Source organism: Alexandromys fortis, unplaced genomic scaffold, assembly GCF_014885135.2.
Source record: "Alexandromys fortis isolate MF-2015 unplaced genomic scaffold, M_Fortis_MF-2015_v1.1 scaffold_130, whole genome shotgun sequence".
Lineage (NCBI taxonomy): Eukaryota > Metazoa > Chordata > Mammalia > Rodentia > Cricetidae > Alexandromys > Alexandromys fortis.
The window spans coordinates 574,752-601,031 of record NW_026068016.1 but is presented as its reverse complement, the minus strand read 5'-3'; the positions used below and the strand labels follow the sequence as shown (position 1 = coordinate 601,031).

At 46.4% G+C, this 26,280-nt stretch overlaps 1 protein-coding gene and 1 pseudogene across 2 annotated transcripts in view; both read left to right on the top strand.

Annotated features, from left to right (window-relative positions):
• Fermt2 (FERM domain containing kindlin 2) overlaps positions 1 to 7,602 on the top strand; it is a 78,587-nt gene extending 70,985 nt beyond the window's left edge. For both annotated transcript variants that reach the window (XM_050162348.1, XM_050162347.1), the window contains 5 exons: positions 787 to 893; positions 1,018 to 1,239; positions 4,060 to 4,184; positions 4,438 to 4,579; positions 6,348 to 7,602. In XM_050162348.1, coding sequence (XP_050018305.1) covers positions 787 to 893; positions 1,018 to 1,239; positions 4,060 to 4,184; positions 4,438 to 4,579; positions 6,348 to 6,521 — 770 coding nt within the window. In that variant the 3' untranslated portion in view covers positions 6,522 to 7,602. The remainder of the gene's footprint in view (positions 1 to 786; positions 894 to 1,017; positions 1,240 to 4,059; positions 4,185 to 4,437; positions 4,580 to 6,347) is intronic.
• Positions 7,603 to 23,400: 15,798 nt separating this feature from the next.
• Positions 23,401 to 24,527, top strand: LOC126513855 (high mobility group protein B2-like; annotated as a pseudogene).
• The last annotated feature ends 1,753 nt before the right edge of the window (positions 24,528 to 26,280 follow it).

Here is a 26,280-nt window from a genome sequence, read left to right as displayed (position 1 = left end):
CTGATCTTTAAGACCAGAAAACATGAAGATCGTTGATGTTGTTAGGGTTCCCTCATCCGTAGCCTTGTGGTTGTCGTGTCTGCAGTCCTTGTCTCGTCCTCCTCGCTGGCATCTTGCTTGCTCTTCACCCCTGATCACAGGCGGAGCCTTTAGCCTGTTTTCCTCTTCCATTCCTGTTCTTCTGTCTTCACTTTGTTCTCCCCCAGCTCTTGAGCAAGTCCAGGATGTTCCTGCCAGGCTCCTAACAGCCAGCTTGAGTTTCCTTTTGCGTTGTCAGATTGAAAGCTGAGCAGTGGGAGTTGGAACTTGAGGCATGGGCCTCCTCATTGAGCGCCTACAGCCTGGGCCATGCTTCAGCGAGGGCTCAGCTGTTAGCTCTACTTTTTTATTTAATATTTTTTTAAAAGTATCTCATTTTTAAGTGTGCGTGTTGTATGTACAGGTGCCTGAGTAGTCTAGAAGATGGCTTCAATCCCCCTGGAGTTGTAATGAGAGACAGTTGTAAGTTAGGAACTGAACTCCTGTCCTTATGCATCCGGAACTGCTCAGCCATGCCTCCTCCAGCCCTAGCTAGCGCTGTTACTCATTCAGGCTTATGGCTAGAGCAAGAGCCTCATTCACCGTGTTGGGGGCCTCTCCATCTGGGGACCAGGAGTGACATTCAATGGTAGAGTGTTCTTAAAGTGTTGTGGCAGAATTCACCGTGTTAAGATCTCACAAAATGAGGCTATTTTATTGGCTCAGGATTTCCTTTATGCACTTTTATAATTTAATTTATTATTACAGGATGTGAAGTTACCCCAGATGTAAACATTTCGGGCCAAAAATTTAACATAAAACTCCTAATTCCAGTTGCAGAGGGCATGAATGAAATTTGGCTTCGTTGTGATAATGTAAGTTTTCCAGTTAAAGTCACTTTTTTCTGGCTCTCATGTGAGTTGGTTGGCCAGCTGTCCCTACATTCTACACCTAGGTTCCGAGCACTGTGTGGCTTCATCTCTCTCTTTGTTTCCACAGGAGAAGCAATACGCACACTGGATGGCAGCCTGCAGATTAGCTTCCAAAGGCAAGACCATGGCGGACAGTTCCTATAATTTAGAGGTTCAGAACATCCTTTCCTTCCTGAAGATGCAGCATCTTAACCCAGATCCCCAGCTAATTCCAGAGCAGATCACAACTGACATCAATCCCGAGTGCCTGGTATCCCCTCGCTACCTAAAAAAGTATAAGAACAAACAGGTATTCCATTCTACGTAATTAGTTAGTTTTGTAATATTGCGCTCATGCTTTAAATACTGGTTCTCCTCCTAAATGAAAGTTACCAGCTTTGGTAGTGTATAAAACAGCAAATGGAGGAGGTGAGGGTCTGTTTAAAATGTTGTTAATCTCCTATGACGTTAATAGGCTAGATACTGGGAAGCAGTATCAGCAGCTGTCTATTCTACACAGTCCAAGGAGAGCACTCTCAAAGGACCCTCAAGAATTGAAATGCTCTTAGAGGCCGGATTCTTTGGGTCCCTGCCGAGACGTGACCAAAAAAGCACACTCAGCACTTGTCCAAAGTATCTTTAGTACTTGTGTTTGCTGAGGTAGATTAACCATTGGGGGGAGGGGGGGAGGTTGGGCAGGAGAGTGTTTTGAGACAGGGTTTCTTTGTGTAGCAGAGATCTGCCTGCCTCTGCCTCCGAGTGCTGGGGTTAAAGGTGTGAGAAATATGTTATATCTCCATCACTGTCTTAACCCTAACAGAGCACTCTCTTGTCCACTCTCTTTGGAATTCCTGTCCTGGAGATTAATGCCGTAAAAGGCTTGCTGTCCAGGAGAATGGCATGTTGGTGCATTACTCGAGGTCCTTTGCAGGGGAATTTGACTTGAGAGCCCCCAGGATTCTCTACACTGAACAGCAGGCCTTAAAAGGAAAGGCTTCCGAGTGGATGGGGGAGAGAGAAGACCGCTAAAATAAATAAATCATTTTTATCGAGTTTTGTTTTTGTCTTTAAGGGATCATTTTAAAACATTAAAGTTCAAATTAAATAGAACATTGCCTTCCTTAAATTTAAATGTTACTTTATTAAATGAATCTGAAAGAGTTTTGCTTTCCACAGAACCGGTGAGAACTTTAATCAGGAATGGTCTGTGTGTGCAGTTAAGGCTGTGGGAGTGAGTGGTGAGGGATGGCGGAAGTGCTGCCTAGGGGAGCCTCATGGAAAGGGACGAGGTGCTGGCTTTCCCTTACTCACCAGAGAGCTGTGTGCCAAGAGACTAGTTTCCACAGATGAACTCATTTACCTTCGAATGATTTCAGACCTTAGTGGTTTTATTATTTCAGTGTCTGTTGTCCACAGATGATAGTTCTCTGCTTTTGTGTTGTGGACAAAAATGTGACCTAAAATCCTCTGTTTTGTCAGTGTCAATAAGGCGGTGTATGGCTTATGGTTAAGGACCTTTCCGGGACTTTGGTCTGAGTAAAATACACAGACCTTTCCGACCCCTCCTTCTCTAAGTAGGCCCAGATCTTGTCCCCTTAAGTTCATGGCTGCCCTGACCCCTACCAGTGCTCACAGGCACGAGATCAAATGTCTGGCTGAGGGGATGCTGCCGAGGCACAGATCAGCATAGCCTCTGACACTTAATCTGCATCTCCCCCCAGATTATGCATGTTTTAGCTGAGCTTTTCCAGGGTAATTTTGAGTGAGTATGAGTTTTTGACTGTAAATAAAGAATTGTCCTGTCATACCAAACTGAAAACAATACATGTGTGGCCACAGCTCCCAGGGCCCTGTTTGGCAAACTTGTGTTTCTCCTTCCAGGAAAAAGGATGCAAAAAGCAGATGGTAATTGAGGGCCTGCTGCCTTTTTGTGCAGATAAAGGAACAGTGTGGCGCTGACCTCATGTGCAGCCTTAGCGTCCTTCTGAGAAGCTGTGCATGCCTGTGTCCTCTGCCTAGAGCTGAGGAAGCTGGCATGGCTTTGGATTATTCATTTTTATTTTGCCACTAAAATAATTAGCTTTGCCCTCACCATAAGAACAGCACATGAGGGGAGAAAGGGCTTTGCCCCTTCTTCTGTGAGCTTCCACCTTTAACTGAGTGACTGTCTGCAGTGTGCACTTCTGTGTTCTGAATGCACAGTAATCGCTGCTTCCTGGTTTCCATTCTCATTCCTGCCTTGACTCTGTTTCACCTGAGTGGTCTTTTTCTGCGTGGTTTTCTGCTAGAATTTTGGGTTGCAGGTTCCACGGCCTTTGCTTTGCTTCATTGCTGTTTCCTGATCACCTCTTCTTTTCTTTTTTCCTTTTTTCTTTCTGCTCCCTTTTTCTTTCTTCGCATTGCCATCTACAGCCAGGCTATATAAGAGATTTGGTAAGTTGGTAATCAGAGATATTTACAAAGAGAGAGAAATTAAACATTGTAAAGCCGAACTCATAGCCATCCTACCTTGGCCCCTTACCCCGCCAAGGGGGAATATCCTAAAGTGAGTGTCGGTGAACTATTTCAATTCTGTTTGCTTGCCATAGGACATGGATGATAGCCACTATTTCTTCATGTTCAGGTCTCTGGACTGGAGCCCTGTTGCATTTTGTTGCTAAATGCCAACCACCATCTGAATATAGATCTGAGCGTGTTGTCTTGTCATCGCTCGCCAGCGTCTGTTCACTTGGAACCTCAGTCCTGGCGGGCATTCACGAGAATCCTAAATGCTTCTTGTGTGACACATAAAAACTGAAATTAAGGCCGGGCGATGGTGGCGCACGCCTTTAATCCCAGCACTCGGGAACCAGAGGCAGGCGGATCTCTGTGAGTTCAAGACCAGCCTGGTCTACAGAGCTAGTGCCAGGACAGGCTCCAAAGCCACAGAAACCCTGTCTCGAAAAACCAAAAAAAAAAAAAAAAAAAACCTGAAATTAACAATGTTACTTTATTGAAATCCCCAAAAAAACTTCAGATAATTTTTAATTTTAATTCAACGTGATTTTATGGGGCACATAATTAAATGTTTTATCTTGTTTCTATCACAAAAGATATAATATCTAATTATTTAATACTTAATCATGTTTAGATAACAGCAAGAATCTTGGAGGCCCATCAGAATGTAGCCCAGATGAGTCTGATTGAAGCCAAGATGAGATTCATTCAAGCTTGGCAGTCTCTGCCTGAGTTTGGCATCACACACTTCATCGCGAGGTCAGTGTGCTGCTGTGGTCTGCAGCTGTTGTTTGTCTACTTCGTGTACTTAGATGTTAAACACTGAAGGCAAAGCTACTTAGACATAGTAAGACATAGTAACCTCTTCTACAGCAAAACTTAAAACATGGTATTAAAACATAGGCCTTCCCTTAACAACTCACAGTTGTGATTCTGTTCTTACCTGCAGGAGTTCAGCTGTTAGGGTTGGAGCCCCTCCCATATTCTGAGGGGGTTTTCTTTAATATTACAGATTTCAAGGTGGCAAGAGAGAAGAACTTATTGGAATTGCATACAACAGATTGATTCGGATGGATGCCAGCACGGGAGATGCCATCAAAACATGGCGGTTCAGCAACATGAAGCAGTGGAATGTCAACTGGGAGATCAAAATGGTGAGCTGGCAGAAGTGTGAGGATGGCTGAGGGGTGTGTAGTGCAGTGGGTCTGGATTTGTTCCACAGCACTTAAGAAAAACAAAGAGGGGGAGCCTTATAAATTCTGAACTCCCGGTTCTGTGAGGCCATTTGACTGTGATATTTGATACTCCCATTAACTGCTAGGGCTGGTTTGGCTTGTCTGGCTGGTGAGTTCTGGTGTCCCCTTCACTTCTCATACTTGGTGGGAGAAGACAGCCCTCTCTGCCAAGGGTATAAAGTAGCTGGGCTTCCATGCTAGAACCTTCAAACACACTTTGAAAGGCCACCGTTGGGTAGGTAGCCAGACTTCCAAGGCAGCCTCATCCAAATGAGGCCCTGCAGGGTAGTCTGCATTTGCTTACAAACGAATAGGATGAGGAGGTGGCTTAGTAGCTAAGAGCACTTTGCTGTTCTTCTGAAGGACCTAGGTTCAATTCCCAGCACCCACATGGAGGTTCACGACCATCTACAACTCCAGACATGAAAGGAGAGAGGGAGAGAGAGAGAGAGAGAGAGAGAGAGAGAGAGAGAAGGAAGGAAGGAAGGAAGGAAGGAAGGAAGGAAGGAAGGAAGGAAGGAAGGAGAGAGCCTAGGGTAGTTCAGGTACTGGGAAGAGAGAAAGAGAGAGCGCCAGCCTAGGGATAGCTTGGGTACTGGGAGAGTGCTTGCCTAGCATCCAAAAAAAGAAAAAAAATAATCTTTAGGATTAAAGTATAGACCATGGTTGTTACTCATTTCTCTCTTAAAACTTACCTATTTCATAATGTTCTCTCTGTAATAGCTAAGCCCCTTCCCATAGCAGCAGTCAGAGTCTATTCCAGGCCTCTGGCCAGGCCTGGACGTTTACATTTCTGCCCCTCTCGCAGCCCCCTCACAGCTTCTAAAGCAGGCAGGTGGCTTGGACTTCACTACCATCTGGAAGCCTCAGGTGTGGTCATTGTCCAAGTGCTCACTTAGTGGCTGGCTCAGCTTTGAAAGAGTTGTTTGCACTCTAGTGCCCACTGCCTGTAGCACTGTGTAGCCACGATGGGGCCCATTTTCTTTGTTACATGGACATCATATAAAACAGTTTTACTATGCCCGGTGGTGGTGGTGGTGGTGGTGGTGGTGGTGGTGGTGGTGGTGGTGGTGGTGGTGGTGGTGGTGGTGGTGGTGGTGGTGGTGGTGGTGGTGGTGGAGGAGGAGGAGGAGGTGGAGGTGGAGGTGGTGCACACCTTTAATCCCAACACTCGAGGCAGTGGCAGGAGGGATCTCCGAGGATCTCTGCTCTACAAAGTAAGTTCCAGGACAGGCAAGGCTACACAGAGAAGCCCTGTCTCAGGGGAAAAAAAGAAACAAACAAACAAACAAACAAAAATACAGTCTTATTGGTAGGCTGTTTGGCTTGGCAATTGGATCTGTTATATCAGTTGCTATCAGGAAAACCCGTCTTTCTGAAATATTTGATCAGAATATCTAAAGGTTAAATTCTGAAGCAAATGTTAAATAAAACACAGGAAATAGATTTTCTCCCAGGACCTGAAGAGAGACATTCTTATTAATTGCATTACCAGAGACTGCTTGGGAACTTAATGGCTTAAACCCCTTGAGAACTTGCAAACTAAAGCAATGGGGGAAGGGATGATACGCTGTTCATATTGTTTGGACACACAGACATTGCTATCCCTGGCTAATCCTCTGGGGACTGACAGGGCTTCCTTACAGAAGCTGCTGGGGATGCTGACGGTTCTTTGTCTCTATCCCAGGTCACCGTGGAGTTTGCAGATGAGGTCCGGTTGTCCTTCATCTGTACTGAAGTAGACTGCAAGGTGGTCCATGAGTTCATTGGTGGTTACATATTTCTCTCAACTCGGGCCAAAGACCAGAATGAGAGCTTAGATGAGGAGATGTTCTACAAACTCACCAGTGGTTGGGTGTGAACAGGAAACTGTGTAAAGAAACTGCACAGCCATAACAATATTTAACTTTAAAGCTATTGTTTCTTATATGCTGCTTAATAAAGTAAGCCTGAAATTTATCATTTTATCATGAAAACTCTTTGCCTTATCAGACCGGTTAATGTGTACACTAACAAGCATGGTTATTAACCTGCTACCATGATGCAGTATGTGGACTGTGGAATGTAGACGTTCCCTAGGGCCACACATTGAAATCTGAAGCAGGGGGTGAATCGGGAACCAGCTGTTGCTGATTGACACTAGCCAAACCAAGAAACAAGCCATCTACTACCAGGTTACCCAGGGTGTAACCTATATGAAGTCTATTTATCATGTATAATGCATGTGTTTAATGTATGTCTAATTTGATGCCCTCTTTTTAAATACCTTACTTCTGGTAGCTGGTTAGCCCCTCTCCTAATATAAAATCGGGTCTGCAGCAGATGCTTGGTGTTCAGTGACACCGTTGACCTTGAAGGGAGCGCTATTGATCTGTTCTCCTTGAAGAAGCATGTTGTATGTTGTTTCAAGCATGTTGTATGTTGTTTCGTGTTTACTTTGCACCAGACTGTATTACAACACTCTTAGTATTCACCAGCATATTCACTGTCTGCTAAAATATGCGACCTTTGTGTTCCGATATGAAGAAAGTTCTATGAAGTATGCATTTTGTGTAACTAATGTACAAACACAAATTTTATAAAATTGTACAGTTTTTTTTAAAAACTATTCACATCTAGGAAATGGCTTAAATGTAGCATCCTCGCATTAATTAAATGCTCTTAAAGTATATAATGAATATGCAGTTTTAGTATCTGCTAAATTAAGAATGCCTTCATGATGGTCATGACTTGCCGTGATGTCCTTAACTTTACCGCCTGCACTGGCTCTGTTCCGGTCGCTGCGCTGTTACAGTCTGCATTGGTGCTAGCTAGAAAACTCCTAGCTCACGAGCCCAGAGGGTGCCAGGGAGGGTGGACCTACCAGTATTTTCTGATAATCCATGATTTAAAGACTGTATAAATGCAATTTATTTTAAATAAAAGCAAAACCTTTTATTTAACATTGCTTTTTGTACTTCTGATCTCTCAACACTACCTACATCTTGCGTGGTTAGAACGGCTGCTGGTGCTAGGCCGTGTCCTGGGTGAAGAGCTTTTCTCTCTAAGGTGCGTGCTTCATTGTTCAGTTAGACTTCAAACTAACTGAAGGAAGGGTGTTCCTTCCCTTGACTCTAATCCTGGTGCTTTTTTCCTTATGCACACGAAGCAAAGCCTACACTGTCTGCCACAGCTGTTCTCAGCCTGCCTAACACTGAGACACTTTATTGTATTTTATTTTTAATTTTATTTAGCTTTATTTTATGTGCATTGGAGTGACATAGGTGTCAGATCCCCTGGAACTGGACAGTTCTGAGCTGGCATGTGGGTGCTGGGAATTGAACCCTGGTCCCCTGGAAGAGCAGCCAGGTGCTCTTAACCACTGAGCCATCTCTCCAGCCCCTGTGACACTTTAATACAGTTCCTCATGTTGTGGGACCTCCAACCATAAGATTATTTTCATTGCTACTTTATAACTGCAATTTTGTTACTGTTATGAATTGTAATGTAAATATCTGTGAAAGGATCATTCGACCCCCAAAGGGGTTGCAGCCCACAGGTTGAGAACTGCTGCCTAGACATTTTACCCCTCACCCATCTTACCCCCAGCCCTGCACCTACCCTCACCCGTCTGAATCTATGTCTGCCTTTCTACCTTTTCTCCCATAAATAACCCCTAAGTTGTCTTGGGGCCACGTGTGCACTTTGCCTTCTCTGAGCTGCCCACTGTACTTAATGGGTGCCAAGCCCAGGTTCCTGTCCTTCTGTCCAGTCATGGAGAAAGCAAACCTGTGGGTGGCAGTCTCAAACCAGAGAGGCACTTTGTAAGAACACTGACTAGGAACCCCCAGGAACTTATATTTGAGTTTCTGTTCCCTATGATTCACGTTCACAAGGGCACAGGAACAGGGACTATCCAAACTCCAAACAAATCCTGTTCTCAGTGAACAGGCTAGAGCCCTACTAGAGGCTTCTGATATGATAATATCAGCTTTGTGGTTGTTGTTGTGGTTGTTTTTGTTGTTTTTGTTTTTATTTTTTCGAGAGAGTTTCTCTGTAGCTTTGGAGCCTGTCCTGGAACTAGCTCTTGTAGACCAGGCTGGCCTCGAACTCAGAGATCCGCCTGCCTCTGCCTCCCGAGTGCTGGGATTAGACTGCTGTCAGTTTTGTGATCTTGAAAGACATTTGCAATTCTTGACTCTTTAATGTCACACATCCAAAAGGCAAAGACAAGACCGACCAGTTCTTTCTGTGTTGTCTAGTTGTGGTTTATGTCTTAGTAAAAGGTCTAAGCAAGGCAGTGGCGGTGAAGCACACCTTTTGTCCCTAAGTGCGGGCACTTGAAGTCAGAGGTGGGCGGATCTCTGAGTTCCAGGACTGCCAGGGCTACACAGAGAAACCCTGTCTAGGGAAGGGGGGGGGGGGCGTAAATTAGCAGTGATAAAGAAGTATGAGGCCGGCCTGGGTTCCGACCTTTAGGGAAAAGACATAGTTCAGTGTTTTAGGGTAGACACTAGCAATAGTGAACACAGTAGTAAAGCATCTTCCTCCAACTTCTCTGTGCTGTATCTGTATCCAAGTCACTTGAAACATGGGCACAACCTCAGTCTGAGAGAGCTTTCTAAATCCGTCCCTTTGCGTCACGTCATCACATACCAGGACTGCCTGTCCAGAGAGTGTGACCTGTACAGCTACCATCTACACTGACTCAGGTGTTTGCCATGTCCAAAACACTTGTGGCCACAGTGCCAGCTCCTCTCTTTGTAGCCAGGTAGCCGCAGCGCTGAGGCAAGGCTGAGTTGACTTGCTTTATGGGTATAGCCCTGAAAGGCTGGTATAGGAGAAACTGATGCGGTCTTTATTCTGCTCGTTCCCTTTACACAGCAGTTCAGGAAGCTGTCCCTTCCCGGGAGCACTGAGCTGTTCAGCAAATTAACTGAGTCTTTATCTGTTTGAAAGGATTTGGTTTGGCAGCTCAAGAAGTGGGGGAAGGAGGGAGAGAGAACCAACAGGAAATGGGAAATCCGGGTAAGGGCAGTGAAATTCTCAGGGGATTGCAGAGCCACCCAGAACAGGAAACAGAGGCCAAGAGCTTATCTAGTGGCCTTATTTCCCGCTGTGCAGATTCCTCCGCTCTATTTAATTAAACTGTAAAGTTTCCCAGGCTGAGCACCCGTAAGTCAAGAGCCCCATCTCTTACTGGGTCCCTCCCAGTTGAGTGTTCCTTTTGTTGTTTGTACCTAGGCCTAAATATTACTAAAAATTACAAGCACTTAAAAATAATTTGAGACCATTATTTCATGAGATCTAATTATAGTCTCCTGTGGCTTCGCTGGTCAGGCATTGTTCATATTACTGCTCCGGGAACTGGTCCAAGTTCAATGTTAATTAAATTTGTGATTACAGACAGCACAGTGAACCAAACAAGCTTACAGCCGTGTCAGAATCGCCGGCAAATGCATGAAAAGAAAAACATTGAGCATGGACTTCTCACCTCCAGGTTTCCAGGCTTCCAAGTAACCTGAGGTGAACAAAATCCACTCTGAATCCTACTCAGCACTCAGAAGACTTGCAAGAGCCAAAACTGCTCCTGAGAAATGACAACAGAGGGACAGGAGTGAGAACAAGTCATAAGCACAGGTAGGACACGACCACAATGACTCCCTCCCACAGTTTCAATAAAGTGTATCCTGACTTTAAAAAATTAAAAAACACAGAAAGCTGTGGGTAAGGTGGTGCACATTTTGCAAGACTTGACCCCAGCACCCCAACATGGAGAGGCTAGCCTGATGTACAATAGTGAGTTCCAGGGTTACACAGTGAGACCCTGACTCAAAAATAAAAAATCCAACAACCCACAAACAACAACAAAAAGCTTGATGTTGACAGAGATGACGGAAACACTCACTGAAGAGTCAGGAGACTTGGAACCATGTGCAGAGGAGCTACAAAAAAGATTCCCCAGAGGGACCACACCTCGTCTCATTGTGCGGGTACCTGAATCAGTTCCCGGTGGATCAGGACTGAAGCTCAAACAGGAAATGCTCTTGTGGTCTGAGGGAAGGAATATTGGTATAAGCTCCCGTGGGCCGGCACACAGTGCACGCTCTGAGGTGTTCTGAACCACTGAGTGAAAGACACGGCAGCAGGAAGCCCGCTTGGGGCTGCATAGTAAAACCTTGTCTCAAAACAAGAAATAAAATGTGGAGAAGGTATTGTAGCATAATTGACTGAAGATGAATGCCCAGACTGTGAACATAAAGGCGCGTGTCTGTACTCACACCAACCCAAAAGGAAGTGGACAAAACCCTAAGACAGTCACTTCATTGGAGTGGAAGCCCAGCCTCACAGTATAGTCTGGAAATTTTGCACTTTGTGAAGTCTTGAGGACTGAGCCAACCAGGGGGCTTGTGTATTAAACACATGCTCTGCGCTCAACTCCATCCCCAGTGCCACCAACTGTAGTCTCTTGTCTATCATATTGGTAACTTAGTTAAGATCTGGTGCTGTCAAGCATTGCTGGGATAACAAAGATATTTATTGGGGCAGTTATAAATTCCAACATCATCAGAAGCATCTGGTAAAATCACTCACGCATCTGAGGATCTCGACTCCACTATTACGAATTATGTGTCTGGAGAAACAAAATGCATCCTCACGCCCCCCCGGGAACCGCGCTCTAGGACTTGGTACAGCAGTGTGGTGGCTCAGGTCTGTAATCCCATCTACCCAGAAGTGGCAGCAGAGGAGAATCACAATGCCAGCCTGAGCAAATTAGCTAGACCTTGTGTCAGAAAGCCGGAAGAGGACTGGGCAACGTGTGTTGCTGTGTAACTCTGGTGCCTGGAATGTAGAGACAGTGGGATCAGGAGTTCAGGCCAATCTGGGCTACGAAGGAGTCTCTCCCCACTTCCTGAACCTATCCCACCCTCCCCCCAAAAAATGAAAGAAAGAGAAAGAGCAAACTGGCAATGTAGCTCAGTGGTAGAGTGCCTGTCCAGCGTGCAGAGTCCTGTGATCAGGGTCTAACCCTGAAGAAGAAAAGAAAACACAAAAGCGGCAACTGCTTGGAAACAAAGATGTGTAACAACAGAATAAAGAGTTACAGCAGAAAACAGTTTCTAAACTTGCAGGATTTCAAAGTTTGCAACAACTGAAAAGTAGCAAATGTTTGTCATGGTAGAGGACTGTGCTTCTAAATTTTCGTTATTGAGAAGGAAGGGGTCCAGCATGTGAAGGTCCTCCGCTTCCACCCAACGTGGATTCTGGAATCTAAGGTTCTCTCAGCAGCAGCCACTCTGCGCCTGGATGTATTTTCCCAGTTCTGGCTTCTGCTGCCAAGTGAATCTCTAACCGGTGGGCTACCTGACTGCTAGCTAGTAAGCCTGGGATCAGGGGTTCAGTTCCTCAAGGTCCAGTTGACTTTACCTCATATTCATAGGCTACACCAAGACTCCCCGAAAGTCACAGACCAACAGGACAAGCGAACACTGGGAAATTAAGCTCACAGTCGGCCTCGGCGTTCAAACAGTGGCCTTGTTCCCAAAGGATTGTGGGAACCAGCACAAACCTGCCAAAGCCACCTAAGCCGTAGCTGAGCAATCACTGAAACTATCAACACCTCCTCGAGCCTCTTACACAGAAGAGGACCTTCTGCCCGGACCTAGAAAATGGCACTGAATTCCCTGCCATGCTTGCCGTATGGTGGATGGGGCCCACACTGGGAGCCTGACCTCTTTCACATGCCCCAAATTGCCCCTGTGAAGGTCTCTAAAAAGGAAACTCAGACGTCCCCTTTCATCTTCACTACTGAAGGCGAAGTGCTAGAATGGAGAACTTCTGAGCGCTGTCTGCTTGGTGTTTGTTTAGGCAAACAACATGAACCCAGCAGCCTTTCCTCTAACCCCAAGAACTGCTGCAGATCAAATCCTGTTGATCTCTGAACAAAAATGACTTCTAAACCCATGAAGTGTGGCTAGAGCCCCTGCTCTTTGATAGTTGAGCAGCCAGCTGAGAAGCTGTGTCGCACGAAGCCTGAGGGCATGCCTGTGGCAGTAGGTTAGGCCTCCCCCTTTTCTGAATGGGGGGGGGGACAAAATAGCTGTTAGGTCTCTAGTTAATTGGTGCTGTCTCTAAATAAGGTCACGGGTCACTAAAGGAGCCAACCAGCTCATTTTGTTCCCAGAGATCTCAGCTTATTCTCCCAAAGATCTATCTCTGCATTCAGACTCAAATATGTCACTCCTGCTGAAAGTGGGTAGGTAAGAAGCAAGGAGCTTTTTTGGCAGATCTTTGGGTGTGCTCAGGAGGAGAGACTGGAAGCCTGTAGGGCTGTAAGACTGAGGACTGCAGAGCGTCACAGCACAGGTAATGACCAACTACAGCTGCGATGGGGCCAATAAGTGCTCACAAGGCACAGCCCTGGGAAAACTGCGTGACCAAGGGCCAAAGGGAAGCCAGGCAGGGAGGGTGTGAAGACCAGAGGGCAGGAAATGAGAAAACCCAAAGCCCATCCCCCCAGGAAAAGGAGAATCTCGAGAAATAGCCCTCAAAACCTCAGTGAACGCTTGAGAAAAGAAAAGAAAAAATACGGGGAGCAATGAGGGATGTCTGAGTGGTTGAAATGCAGCTAAATTTAGCTTGTTTCTGAAGTACAGATGGGAAAACCACAATTCCAGGGAGTGGATCCATTAAAAAAAATCGTCTTGGAGAAACAAAGCCAATCAATCATATGTCCATGTAAGAATCAGCTATAACCGAAGTCAATTTAAATGCCTGTGGCTTTAAGAGGCAGTGGAGGAACATCGAGGAGAAAGCAGCCGGAAAGTTTTTATGGCTGAGATACAGGATCCTAGAGTGGAGGTTCCAGAAGCAAGGTTCCCGCGGGAGACCCGTGGGAAAGCCAGCTTGCATTTTTTCAAAGTTGTTCTTCATGGAGGATGAGGGACATCACACCCCGAGCGCATCCTCCAGGAGGGCAGAGGGGAAGGGTGCATAGCCCTATGGGAGACAGTGTATCGTGGGAATGTTCCCAACAGGAGGTGGGTGCAGGGACCTTAGACCCGGAGCAGCCGGGCCCCCTGCTCCTCTAAGAGGAGTCCTGTTTGCTCAGGGACACTTCTGAAGTGACTGAGAAAGATCACTGTTGTAAACAAGTCTTCAAAGCCAGCTCTTTTCTGGCACATTCCATGTAGACTCTAAAGAACCAAGCCTAGGAAAGAAAGCAGCTCTCACCACCATCCTGCCTGACAACCACCACGAAGGGTCCCACAAGGCATTGCTGCTGACTCGGAGTATCCACCGTGGAAGCAGGAAGCACACCTCGGGGCCGCACATGCCCAGGGTCTGACAGGGAAAGTGGCTCGGCACAAACTTCTGGAGCGAAGAATGGGCAAGATTCAGATACAAAGGACGGGATTAGCTTTAAGAAAGTGCCCAGCGATTTACTGGGCTAAGGTGTGGTGTGTCTGCTGAGCACCTAGCCCAAGGCCCTGGGTTCAGTCCTAGAACTAGCCAGGGCCGGAGGGCTCCGAGGAAACTGCCTTCAGGCCTGAGTTTAAACACAGCTTTATACTTGTTTTTTTGTTAGCCAACTAGGGTTTTGTTTCTATTTTGTTTTTTATCCTGTTATTTTTAGATTCAAAATCTTAGCCTTCCCTCCCTACTACCAACTGTTTTGAAGTCAGGAAATTGAGCCAATTTAAATAATGGCCTGATCAGAGGTCTTTGGAGGCAGGTGCTTCCAACAGAAAAACAAATTCAAATTCAAAACCAAACGAGGGCGGGGGACGGGAGGGGGGGGACAAAAACCGGGGATGATCTGGGTTATCCTGTTATGCGTTTTATGCAAAAAGGCATTCTCAGCGGGCGGTGGTGGCACATACCTCTAATTCCAGAAGAAGCAGGTGGATCTCTGAGTTTGAGGTTAGCATGGTGTACAGAGTGAGTTCCAAGAGCCCTGTTTCAAAAACAAAAATTTTTAAAAAGGGGGGGGCACTTTCATCTGGACGGAGGCATTTATTCTCAAGTTAACGTCCCAGAGAGGAGCCCACTCCAAACCCTTTTCTAATTTCCTCCCAGCCAAACTCCCACAAGACTGTATCACACCCATTCCACAAGCACCAGAAAGCTGTGCCTTAATTAAGCAAAAGGATTTCCCGAAGGCATTTAGGAATATGTTTTTTTTTTAATTACAGATGGCTAAAAGAGGCGTCTAACACATCTCCAGACCCCCAAGGAGGAAGCGGCTGATGTATACAGCCACACTCTGAAATGAACACAAATAGGCATGACAGACCAGAACCTGGTTAGAGTCAGAGCAGCCTGATGTCTGCCACCAGGCTCCGCAGCCCCGGAAGGGGGCCGGGGGCCGGAGAGTCCCCGTAAACTCAGTGCAGCCATTGGCAACTTAGTTCTGGAAAACTACTCGGTCCTCCTACCCTGACCTCTGTGCACCAGCCTGGCCTCTGGGGAGATCTCCCACCATCCCCCAGTGAACTCCACCGTCCCAGCAGGTGCTGTAGCCAGAAACCATATGGAGAACTGAGCTATGACCTGAGCCCCGGCCAGAAACCCCTGCATATTCACACCTGTGGGTCTCAGGGCAGCCTCCACTGCCCTGGCTCAAGGGACAGCTGCCCAGGAGAAAAACTGAGACCTAAGCCCACTGTGTGTGCTACGTTCGTTGTAGGGGACACACTCTATGAGAACCAAAAGATCTGGGTACTTGCCCTCTTAGGATAAGGGTGTGGAAACTGCACATCTCACAGCCCCAGTGCCGGGATTAAGAGCTGGTGTCCTTGCCCGCATCATCCACCCCACCCCCAGGTTCTACACACATTGCTGACAGGAAGCAGAGGAAACTTTACTGTTCCACAGATGGTCTGCCCACAGCTGCACACCTTGGCCTTGAGCGAATCTGCGGCTGCCCTTGGACGTGCACAGCTAGAGGACGTCCAGCCTGTGCTGCGCGACCACGCATTCCTAGCTGAACGATGCGGTAAAGCCAGGACAAAGCTGGCCACCGCCAGGAGCTTTACCGGGTGTTGGTCACAGTCCTACTCCTGGTCAGGAGAGAGGGACACCAGTTCCTGTTGCCGCCCTGCCCTTGTGGTTGCCGCTTCCCCATCCAGGTATCTGGTCTACTAAACACTGCTGTCAGGAGTGCATTGGGTACCAAAAGGAAGCAACTCCAGCTCCCCCACCCCCTGCCCTGGCAGCATTTGGGCCTGCACTACCAAGTGCTGCTGGCTCCCCGTCAGTGCCGGAGCCACACTGCCAGAGGCCCTATTAATACCAGGACAACATAAGCAGCAGCCGAGGACATCCTCACCGCGGGCCACCATTCTCATTGTAAGAGTATCCAACACCCACACTGTCTGCCTGGACTGCTAAGGCAGCCCACGCCGACACAGCCCACGGAGGCTGGGTCTCTCTAAAACCCATTACATCTGTGCTGTGTCCAAATCACTAATACAGCCCGGAAAACTGTAAGAGACTATACTCCAAAGCCAACACTGCCTAATGAACCGATGATCCAAGACATCAGAAAATGACCTACCAGCCGGGCGGTGGTGGCGCATGCCTTTAATCCCAGCACTCCAGGAGGCGGAGGCAGGCGGATCTCTATGAGTCTGAGGCCAGCCTAGGCTACAAGAACAAGCTCCAAAGCTACAGAGAAACCCTGTCTCGAAAAAAAAAAAAAAAAAAAAAAGAAAAGAAAATGACTTACCAAAATGACTTCCCCTTAAAAGCTGTAGACAGCTCTTAGCTAATATCTGTGTAAATATCATCCATGACAGAATAGCTCAACAATATACAAAAACACACACCAGTAGTTCAATGAAATGATGAAGATACTGGGTACGACTGGGAGACTCAGCAAAGAGATAGTGGTTTCGAAAGGGACTCCAATCAGAAACCATGGAAACTATGGGCTCTCCCTCTGGATGCTGTGGTTACCATTGGTTAATAAAGGACTGCTTTGATCCTCCTGCCTTACCTCCTAAATTCTGGGGTTACAGACAGGCAGCACCCACCCTACGTGGCACATTCTGTACTAAGGACCAAACCCAAGGCTGCATGCATTAGGCAAACACTGTACCCACTGAGCTATAATAACTGGCCCTGGTGGGGGTTTTGTTTTAATTTGTGGGCATATAGATATTTGTTGAAAATTCTGTTGTTTTCCTTTTGACTTACCTTTCTGTTGTCCATATTTAAGAAAGGATTTTTTTTTTGAAGGATAATAGAATTGGTTTTGTTTTGGTAAGTATTGAATTTTTAAAAATTTTTTTTTTACATACTAATTCCAGTTCCCCTTCCCTTCCCCTTCCCATTCCCACATCTTCCCTTTATCCCACCCCCACCTGCTCCTCAGTGAGGGTAAGGCCTCCCATGGTGGAGGAGGCAAGTCCATGAATTCTGTCACATCACCACATTGAGGCAGGACCAAGGCCCTCCCCCTTGTGTCTAGGCTGAGCAAGGTTTCTCTTCATAGGAAATGGGCTCCAAAAAGCCTGATCATTCATTGGGGATTGCTCCTGGTCCCCTCTGCATTCAGGAGGCCTACATCGGTCCTATGCAGGCTCCCCAGTTGTCAGTATGGAGTCAGTGATCTTCCACTAGTTCAGGTCAGCTGTTTTTGTGGGCTTCCCCGTCATGGTCTTGACCCTTTCTCTGTCTCTGGCTGGACTCCGGGAGCTCTGTCCAGTGGTTAGTTGTGGATCTCTGCATCTGCTTCCAGCAGTTAGTAGATGACAACTTCAGGAGATCTTGTCTATGTCCCCTTCCTAGGCGAATCCATATGTGTATGTCTCTTAGGTTGTAGACGGTAGACTGACCATCTTTTGTTTATTTCTAATATCCAGCTATGAGTGAGTACATACCATATTTGTCTTTCTGGGTCTGGGTTAACTCACTCAGCATGGTTTTTTCCATTTCAGTCTATTTGCCTGCAAATTTCAAGAAGTCATTGTTATGGAGGTGGGTGGTCCTTGGACTTCCCACAGGGCAGGGAACCCTGATTGCTCTTTGGGCTGTCGAGGGAGGGGGACCTGACGGGGGGGGGGGGGGGGGGGGGGGGGGGGGGGGGGGGGGGGGGGGGGGAAATGGGAGGCGGCAGTGGGGAAGAGACAGAAATCTTTAATAAATAAATATATAAATTAAAAAAAAGATTATATATAAAAAAGAAGTCATTGTTTTTTTACCTCTGAGTTATACTCCATTGTGTAAATGTACCACATTTTCTTTCTTTCTTTCTTTCTTTCTTTCTTTCTTTCTTTCTTTCTTTCTTTCTTCTTTTCTTCCTTTCTTCCTTTCTTTCTTGTTTGTTTATTTGAGACAGGGCTTTGGAGCTATCCTGGAACTCAGTCTGTAGAGCTGGCCCCAAACTCACAGACATCCACTTGCCTTTGCCTCCTGAGTGCTGGGATTAAAGGTATATGCCACCACCACCAGGCATACCACATTTTCTATATCCATGCTTCGGTTGACATCTTCGGTTTCCAGGTTCTGGCTATTATGAATAACGCTGCTATGAACATAGTTGAGCACATGTCCTGTGGCAGGATTGAGCATCCTTTGGGCATATGTCCAAGAGTGGTATTGCTAGGTCTTCTGAGAAACTGCCATACTGATTTCCAAAACAGCTGTACAAGTTTGCACTCCCACCAGCAATGGATGAGTGTTCCCCTTACTCCACTTCCTTTCCAGCATAAGCTATCATTGGTGTTTTTGTTCCTAGCCATTCTGACAGGTATAAGATGGTATCTCAGAGTTGTTTGATTTGCATTTCCCTGATGGCTAAGAATGTTGAGCAGCAATTCCTTAAATTTAACCATTTGAGTTTCTTCTGCTGATAATTCTCTGTTTAGATCAATATCCTACTTTTTAATTGGATTATTTGGTATTTTGGTGTCTAGTTTCTTGAATTCTTTATATATTTTGGAGATCAGACCACTGTCAGATGTGGGATTGGTGAAGATCTTTTCCCATTCTGTAGGATGCCATTTTGTCTTGTTGACCATGTACCTTGCATTACAGAAACTTCTTAGCTTCAAGGGGTCCCATTTATTAATTGTTGCTCTCAGTGTCTGTGCTACTGGTGTTTTCTTTAGGAAGTGGTCTTCTGTAGCATGAGTAATAAAAACCCAGAGGCAGATTAGAGTTGAACCTGAAGATCAGAAAAGCAAAGCAGCCAAGCTACTAGAGAGTTCTTACCTCCAAGAAATACTCAGACCGAAAGAGAGGGAGTTTCTGTCTCATCCTGCCTTATATTCCTCTCTAGTTCTGGGACTAAAGCCATGTGACTCCCAAGTGCTGGGATTAAAGGTGTATGACACCACCGCCTGGCCTCTACCGCATAGTTTTACCTTTTGGTCTTCAGGCAAGCTTTATTTACAAAACATAAATAAAATATCACTATAGTTTCCTGTGCCAATGCAGTCAACCATACTTCCCACTTCCTCCTCTATCAGGGTCAGGGTGGTTGGTTTTACATGGAGGTCTTTGATCCATTTCAGCCTGAGTTTTGTGCATGGCTATAGATATGGGTCTGTTTGCATTCTTCTACATCTCAGCTGTCAGTTATGCCAGCAACGTTTGTCGAAGATGCTGTCTTTTCTTCATTCTATAATTTTAACTTCTTTGTCATAGGTGTGTGGAGTAATATCATTTCCACTTATCTGTTTTTATGCTAATACCAAGCTGTTCTCATTACTGTAGCGCTATAGTAGAGTTTGAAGTCAGGGATGGTGATGCCTCCAGAAGTTCCTTTATTGTACAAGATTGTTTTTCTGTATAAAGTTGAGACTTGTTCTTTTGGGGTCTGTGAAGAATAGTGTTGAGATTTAGAGGGGGATTGCATTGAATCTGTAGATTGCTTTTAATAAGATTGACATTTTTACAGTGTTAATCCTACCTATCCAAGAACATGGGAGATATTTCCATTTTCTGATATCTTCTTCGATTTCTTTCTTCAAAGAGAATCTAGACTTTTTTTTATCTTTTTATTTATTTATTTATTTATTTATTTAGAGACAGGATCTCACTTTATAGCCTTGAGTATCTTGGAACTCACTACACAGACTAGGGATGGTCTTGAACTCACAGAGATCCACTTGCCTCTGCCTTGCAAGTTCTGGGATTAAAGGTGTGTGCCACCACACCTGACATCTACCACAGTTTTTTAAGATGGGGCCCTACCTATCTGAACCATAGAAGTTTGCTTCATGAATCTCTGTTTTGGTGGCATAGCTTACACCGCAAATCGTGAGTCATAAATGAAAGTCTTCCACCATTTGTTTGTTGCGGGTATATGCAGGTCTGTGTGTGGCTATGAGCACACATGTGTGCATGTGTGTGAAGGTCAAAGGTCAGCTTCAGGTATGGTAGAGCCATCTACCTTGCTTTGTGAGACAGGATCTCCTCTGTGTGGCCTGAACCCCACTGCTTAGGCCAGGCTGGCTAGCCAGTGAGTTCCGGGAATGCATCTGCTTCTGCCTCCCGCAGCACTGGGGTTGCAAGTGTGTACTGCAAGGCTTTGTTTGGTTTTGTTTGTTTGGTTGGTTTTTTTAAGGCAGGGTTTCTCTGTATAGCGGCCCTGGCTCTCCCTGGAACTCACTTTGTAGACCAGGCTGGTCTTGAACTCACAAAGATCCACCTACCTCAAGGTTTGTGTCACCACCGCACTGCAGCTTTTACATGGGTTCTGTGGATGGGACTCAGATATGTGTGTGTATTCATAAACCGTGACTATGGAGGTTCGGGACTGAGATCTTCCTCAATCGCCCTTCCACCTTAGTCAGTGAGGTAGGGTCTCTCCATCACACTCGGAGATCACCAGTATGGCTGACCTTTGGTGGAGGAGGTCCTTCTGTCAATGTGCTGCTTTCTTTGGTTAATGAATAAAAAAAAAAAAACTGCCTTGGCTTAATAGGGCAGCACTTAGGTAGGCAGAGTAGACAGAACTGAATTCTGGGAGGAAGAAAGCAGAGTCAGGGAGGAATGCCATGGAGCCACCAGAAACAGACATAACCGAATCTCTCCTGGTAAGGCACCACCAGGTGGCGATATACAGATTAATAGAAATGGGTTAAATCAAGATGTGAGAGTTAGCCAATCAGAGGCTAGAGCAAATGGGCCAAGCAGTGCTTTAATTAATACAGTTTCTGTGCAGTTATTTCGGGGCTAAGCTAGCCAGGCAGCTGGGACGAACAAGCAGCCCCTCCTTGTAACAGACCTTGGCGGTCAGCTGGCTGCCATGACTCCACTTTCCAAGGCTGGAATGACATGCAGACCTCTGTGCCCACCCCACATTTACAGGAGTTTCTGGGTACCCAAACTCCAGTCCTCATACTTTTATGGCAAGTGCTTTTAACCATGGAGCCATTCTCCCCAGACCAAGGTGTTCTCAAAACCATCTTGTCAAAAGGAGGGTCTCACAGTCCACAGAGGAGGACAGTTTTGCCAGATTTAAGTTTGTGAAGCACTGGACAACATAAAAGAGTAGCTACTGAATGAGCAGTAGTGGAGAGGGGAACCCCAGCTTCCTAATGATAACAGAAGAAGCCTCTCTTGGTTTCAGAAACCGTCATGTGATGTGTAAGAGAACAAGTGTTAGCTAGAGCAGCTCTGGCGTCTTGTACCCGAGTCTCAAGTCAACTTTTGTAACAGCATGGAGACCAACAAGAGAGGCATGGCTAGCTACGCGCTACAGAGAGAGCTCTCAGCAGGAAGATAAGAGCAGTGGTCCTTTGGCCTCCGTGGTAGGAGACTGCGGGTAGTACTAGCCGAGCTCCTCATGGCCAAATTAATGACTAATGAGATCTTAATCACACACAAATTCCGAATATAACACAAGTAAAAGGAGTCTCAGAGATAAAGAAAGCTCTTTGGTTTTGTTTGTGTTTGGTGTTAATGTTGTTTTAGGCAGTCTCACACAGCCAAGGCCGGCCTGGAATTCCCTACATAGCTGAGGACGGTTTTGAACTCCTGATCCATCTGTCTCTGCTTCTCAAGGCTGGGCCTCCTGGTTCATTCCACCACGATGGACTCCAAAGCCAAATCTAAAACCACCTATTCCTTTATGTAGTAGAGATGTTTCCAAGCCAAACCCCCGCCTCTGGCACTCCAAGGAGGACATCCCATTCTTGAAAGCTATAAACAGACAATTGAAGTATTTGCCCCAATATCAGTAACTCATCTACAATTTAAATATCTGCTGTTTAGCTGGGCGTGGTGGCCCATGCCTTTAATCCCAGCACATAGGAGGCAGAGGCAGGTGGATCTCTGTGAATTCTAGGCTAGCCTGGTCTACACAATGAATTCCAGAAGAGCCAAGGCTTTGTAGAGAGACACTATCTCAAGTAAACAAACAAACAAAGATATGCTATTTACCGGACCCCTGTAGTGACAGAACTGGGCAGGCTTCACAGGAAGATCTATCTGTAAGTTGTGAGTCAGCCTGGACTTGCAAGGTGAGCCCCGAGTACAGGCCACACAGCAAAAGCCCGTGTCAACTCCTCACCTTTTTTTTTTGCTCGGCGATTAATTATTCAATTAGATCATAAAATCATGTGCACACGTGTGTTAGAGGTAGATGCGGGAGTCACAGGAGGAAAAAAGTTAGAGGTTTTTGGCACTTTGGTCTTTCGTGTTTCCTGTCTAGATGATACAAACACCAGTGTTTCTTAGCATAGAAAAGCACATACTGATGCTTGAGTAGCTTAAAAATAGCCATGAAAGGGCGGGCCCCAGCACCTCTCGGGATATTCCACTTATCCTAGGGCCTCTCCCTGGTACAGCTGTGTACAGTCTATCTTTAGACTCCCCTGCTTCCCCTTCTGGGCCTTGGTCCTCTCTCCCAGGTCTGTCAGAGGGACTTGCTGCCTCAGGATGGCCAGGGTGGCCCCATACCCTGGCCTGCCCTCCATGGAATATGGACTTGTCCCTAAAGCAGAATTTTTTCCCATCTGTTCACTTCTCCCCAGAACTCAATAAAGGTAAAGACAAAAGGGGGCAGGACAGAGGCAGAGGCCAAGGCACAGAGTCCAGATGAATCGGCCTGGGCAACAATGGTGAGAGCCTTTCTGAGAAATAAAAAGAAAGTGGGGTGCAGAGCAGTCCAGGGCACTTACCTAGCACAGGGTCCTGAGCAGCCAGTATGGTGGCTTCCACGCCTGGAAGGTGGGAGCAGGGGGTTCAGAAGTTCAAGACCACTGTTGTGCACGTAACAAGTTTGAATCCAGCTAGAGATGCAGACTGGCTGGCCAGTGAGTTCCAGGAATGCATCTGCTTCTGCAAGTGTGTACTGCAAGGCTTTGTTTGCTTTGCTTTGCTAGGTTGGTTTTCCAAGACAAGGGTTCTCTGTATAGTAGTTCTGGTTGTCCCTGGAACTCACTCTATATACCAGGCTGGCCTTGAACTCACAGAGATCCACCTGCCTCTGCCTCTGCCTCCCAAGTGCTGGGATTAAAGGCTTGCACCACCACCACCGGTTGGAACTAATGCTTCTTATTCCTCCTATTTACACTGGAATGTGTGTGCCTCACGAGGGAAGACCTCCAACTGTAGAATACTGAACTAAGAAGAAAAAGAGAACAGCTGAGGCTGGGCAGTGTTATTTAAAAGGAGGTTTATTGAGCTTTGGAGGCTGAGCTTGGCTACAGTGAGGTCCTCATGGTGGGTGGCATCACAATAATGGGAGTCCAGGTGGCAGAGAGGTGATGTGGGTGTGAGAGATGCCAAAGAGGCTGCCAAGGAGCCAGGCAAATTCTCTGAAAGTAACCCTTCTCGAGGAGCCAGTTCTCGCCGGAGCTTGGAGAAGGGAGTGTCCGTGTCGGCCTCGGAGGGACGCGCTCGTGCCAGGTAGCGATGGGCAAGGGAGACCCCAACAAGCCGCGGGGCAAGATGTCCTCGTACGCCTTCTTCATGCAGACGTGCCGCAAGGAGCGCAAGAGGAAGCACCCAGACTCGTCGGTCAGCTTCGCCGAGTTCTCCAAGAAGTGCTCCGAGAGATGGAAGACCATGTCTGCAAAGGAAAAATCGAAGTTCGAAGATTTGGCCGAGAGCGACAAAGCTCGCTAAGACAGGGAGGTGAAGAATTACGTTCCTCCCAAAGGTGGTAAGAAAGGAAAGAAAAAGGATCCTAATGCTCTAAAAAGACCACCATCTGCCTTCTTCCTGTTTTGCTCTTAACATCGCCCAAAGATCAAAAGCGAACACCCGGGCCTGTCTATTGGAGATACTGCAAAAAATTGGGTGAGATGTGGTCTGAACAGTCGGCCAAAGATAAACAACGCTATGAGCAGAAGGCAGCTAAACTAAAGGAGAAATATGAAGAGGATATTGCTGCATACCGTGCCAAGGGCAAAAGCGAAGTAGGAAAGAAGGGTCCTGGTAGGCCAACAGGCTCAAAGAAGAAGAATGAACCAGAAGATGAGGAGGAGGAGGAGGAAGAAGAAGAAGATGAGGAGGAGGAAGATGAGGATGATGAGGAAGAAGATGAGGATGAAGAATAAATGGCTGTCCTAAAATGTGTGGAGTGTATGTGCTCAGGCAACTTATTTTGCTAAGAATGTGAAATTCAAGTGCAGCTCAACATTAGCTTCAGTATAAAAACTGTACAGATTTTTGTATAGCTGATGAGATTCTTTGTAGAGAAAATTCTTTTTTAAAAAAGTAGTTTGTAGCTTTTTGGGGGGCTACAACATACAGTTAGATTTAAAGCTTTTGATGTTGAATGTTCCTAAATATTTAATGGTTTCTTTAATTTCTTATGGTAGCACAGCAAACATACATAGGAATTTGTATTACCAGTAAATTTTTTTTAGGATGTTGCATTTTCTCTTGTTATTTTTAAAAAAAAATTGTAATAAAATAATGTATATTAAAAAAAGAAGAAAGTAACCCTTCTCCATGGAGACTACATTGATTGATCCCTTCTCAGGCAGGCCCTAAAGACAGCAGCCCCTCTCCAGACTCCACCTCTTAAATGTCCTTCGACCTGGGACACCCCAGTACTCAGGACAACCTCCAGCACAGGCACGTGTGGGAGGCACGCCTGAGTCTGGCAGACCCCTTGCAGGACCTTTATGCCAGATAAACCTACTACTCTCATTGTTCCTTGAGAAAAAAATGTTATAAATGAATAGATTTTACAAATTACTGAAACGCGAATGGCAGTCTAGAAGGTGAGGTGTAAATTCTAACTCACCAAGTTTCCTTTTCTCAAGGTAAAATAAAACAATGCCCATCGAAGACCATTCCACACCAAGAAAGACAATCTTCTCCACCAGCAGTGCTGGGAAACGGCACATCTGCACGCAGTAGAATGAAACTGGGCTCTGACCTTATACCCTGTGTAAAATATGAACTCAAAGTGGATCGACGACTTCAATATGAGAGCTAACTCTGAAACTCTTAGGAAAGCAACATAGATCCAAAGCTTAGTGATGAAGCCAGGCGGTGGTGGCGCACGCCTTTAATCCCAGCACTCGGGAGGCAGAGGCAGGGGGATCTCTGTGAGTTCGAGGCCAGCCTGGCCTACAAGAGCTAGTTCCAGGACAGGCTCCAAAGCAACACACAGAGAAACCCTGTCTTGGAAAACAAACAAACAAACAAACAAACAAAAAAGAAGCTTGGTGACACCGGTTTGGCCTACAGTCTTGAACAGCAGCACCCGCTCACAACCCTGCTGCTCTTGTGAAATAAACACAGCAATCGTCCTTATCCCTCCCACCTGCAGGACACTGTGCCTTGGTTCGTGGGGACGTGGCACGGGGTGTAGTCTAGACTGCTCTGGGAAACTGGAGGAGGCTGCTCATGTTGCCGATGACACACGATGTGGGTACTATATGCAACCCTGCTGTTCTTAGCAGAGAAAACGCCCGGCAATTGGAACACGTGTCTGGATGGCTCACTGCCGAGGCCGCCTCCGTGGGAGGAAGTGAGGAACAGTCTTTCTGGATTCCAGGGAAATTAAGAAGTAGAAAACCACTTGCAGAAGGAAGGAAGGAAAAATCCAGGACCTCTCTCTAAGCACTTGACTGCTTTCATGCCCTGAGAAAGGGGGTGTCCAAGAAGTGCCACTGGCTCTCACCAATGGAAATGAACGGCCTGATGTGGGCGTTAGATGTGGGCGTTAGACCTGACCTCCAGTGCGGTGGCTAAGGGCAAGAGCACGGAGTCCTAGGGTTCATCAGGGATGGTCACACTTAGTCCGCAGGCCTCCCATGGACTCAAAGCCATCTGGGGTTCCAAAACAAGGCGGTGTGGATTAGACCGGGATTAGACATTTGTCTTCATAAACTTTATTAGAAACTTCCCGGCTTTGGTTAGGCCCCTATTAGTTGGTTTCTAAGGTAAGATTGCCCTTCAGTTTTCAAGTGGTCTTTTCCTCATTTTGTTTTGTTTTCTGAGACAGGGTCTTCCACAGACGAGGCTAGCCTTGAGCTCGTCCTGGCGCCTCTTTCTTTCCCAAGTGCTGAATTGGACAGGGACCACCGCATCCAGCTTCTAAGAGCCAATTCGTTTATGGATCAAGTTTCCTAACACCTCCTCTAATAAACAAGTCTTTTTTCCACAAAGGGGGGACTGGCTTCTGGAGGTTTCTGATTAGTAAACACTGAACGTGTGTGCCC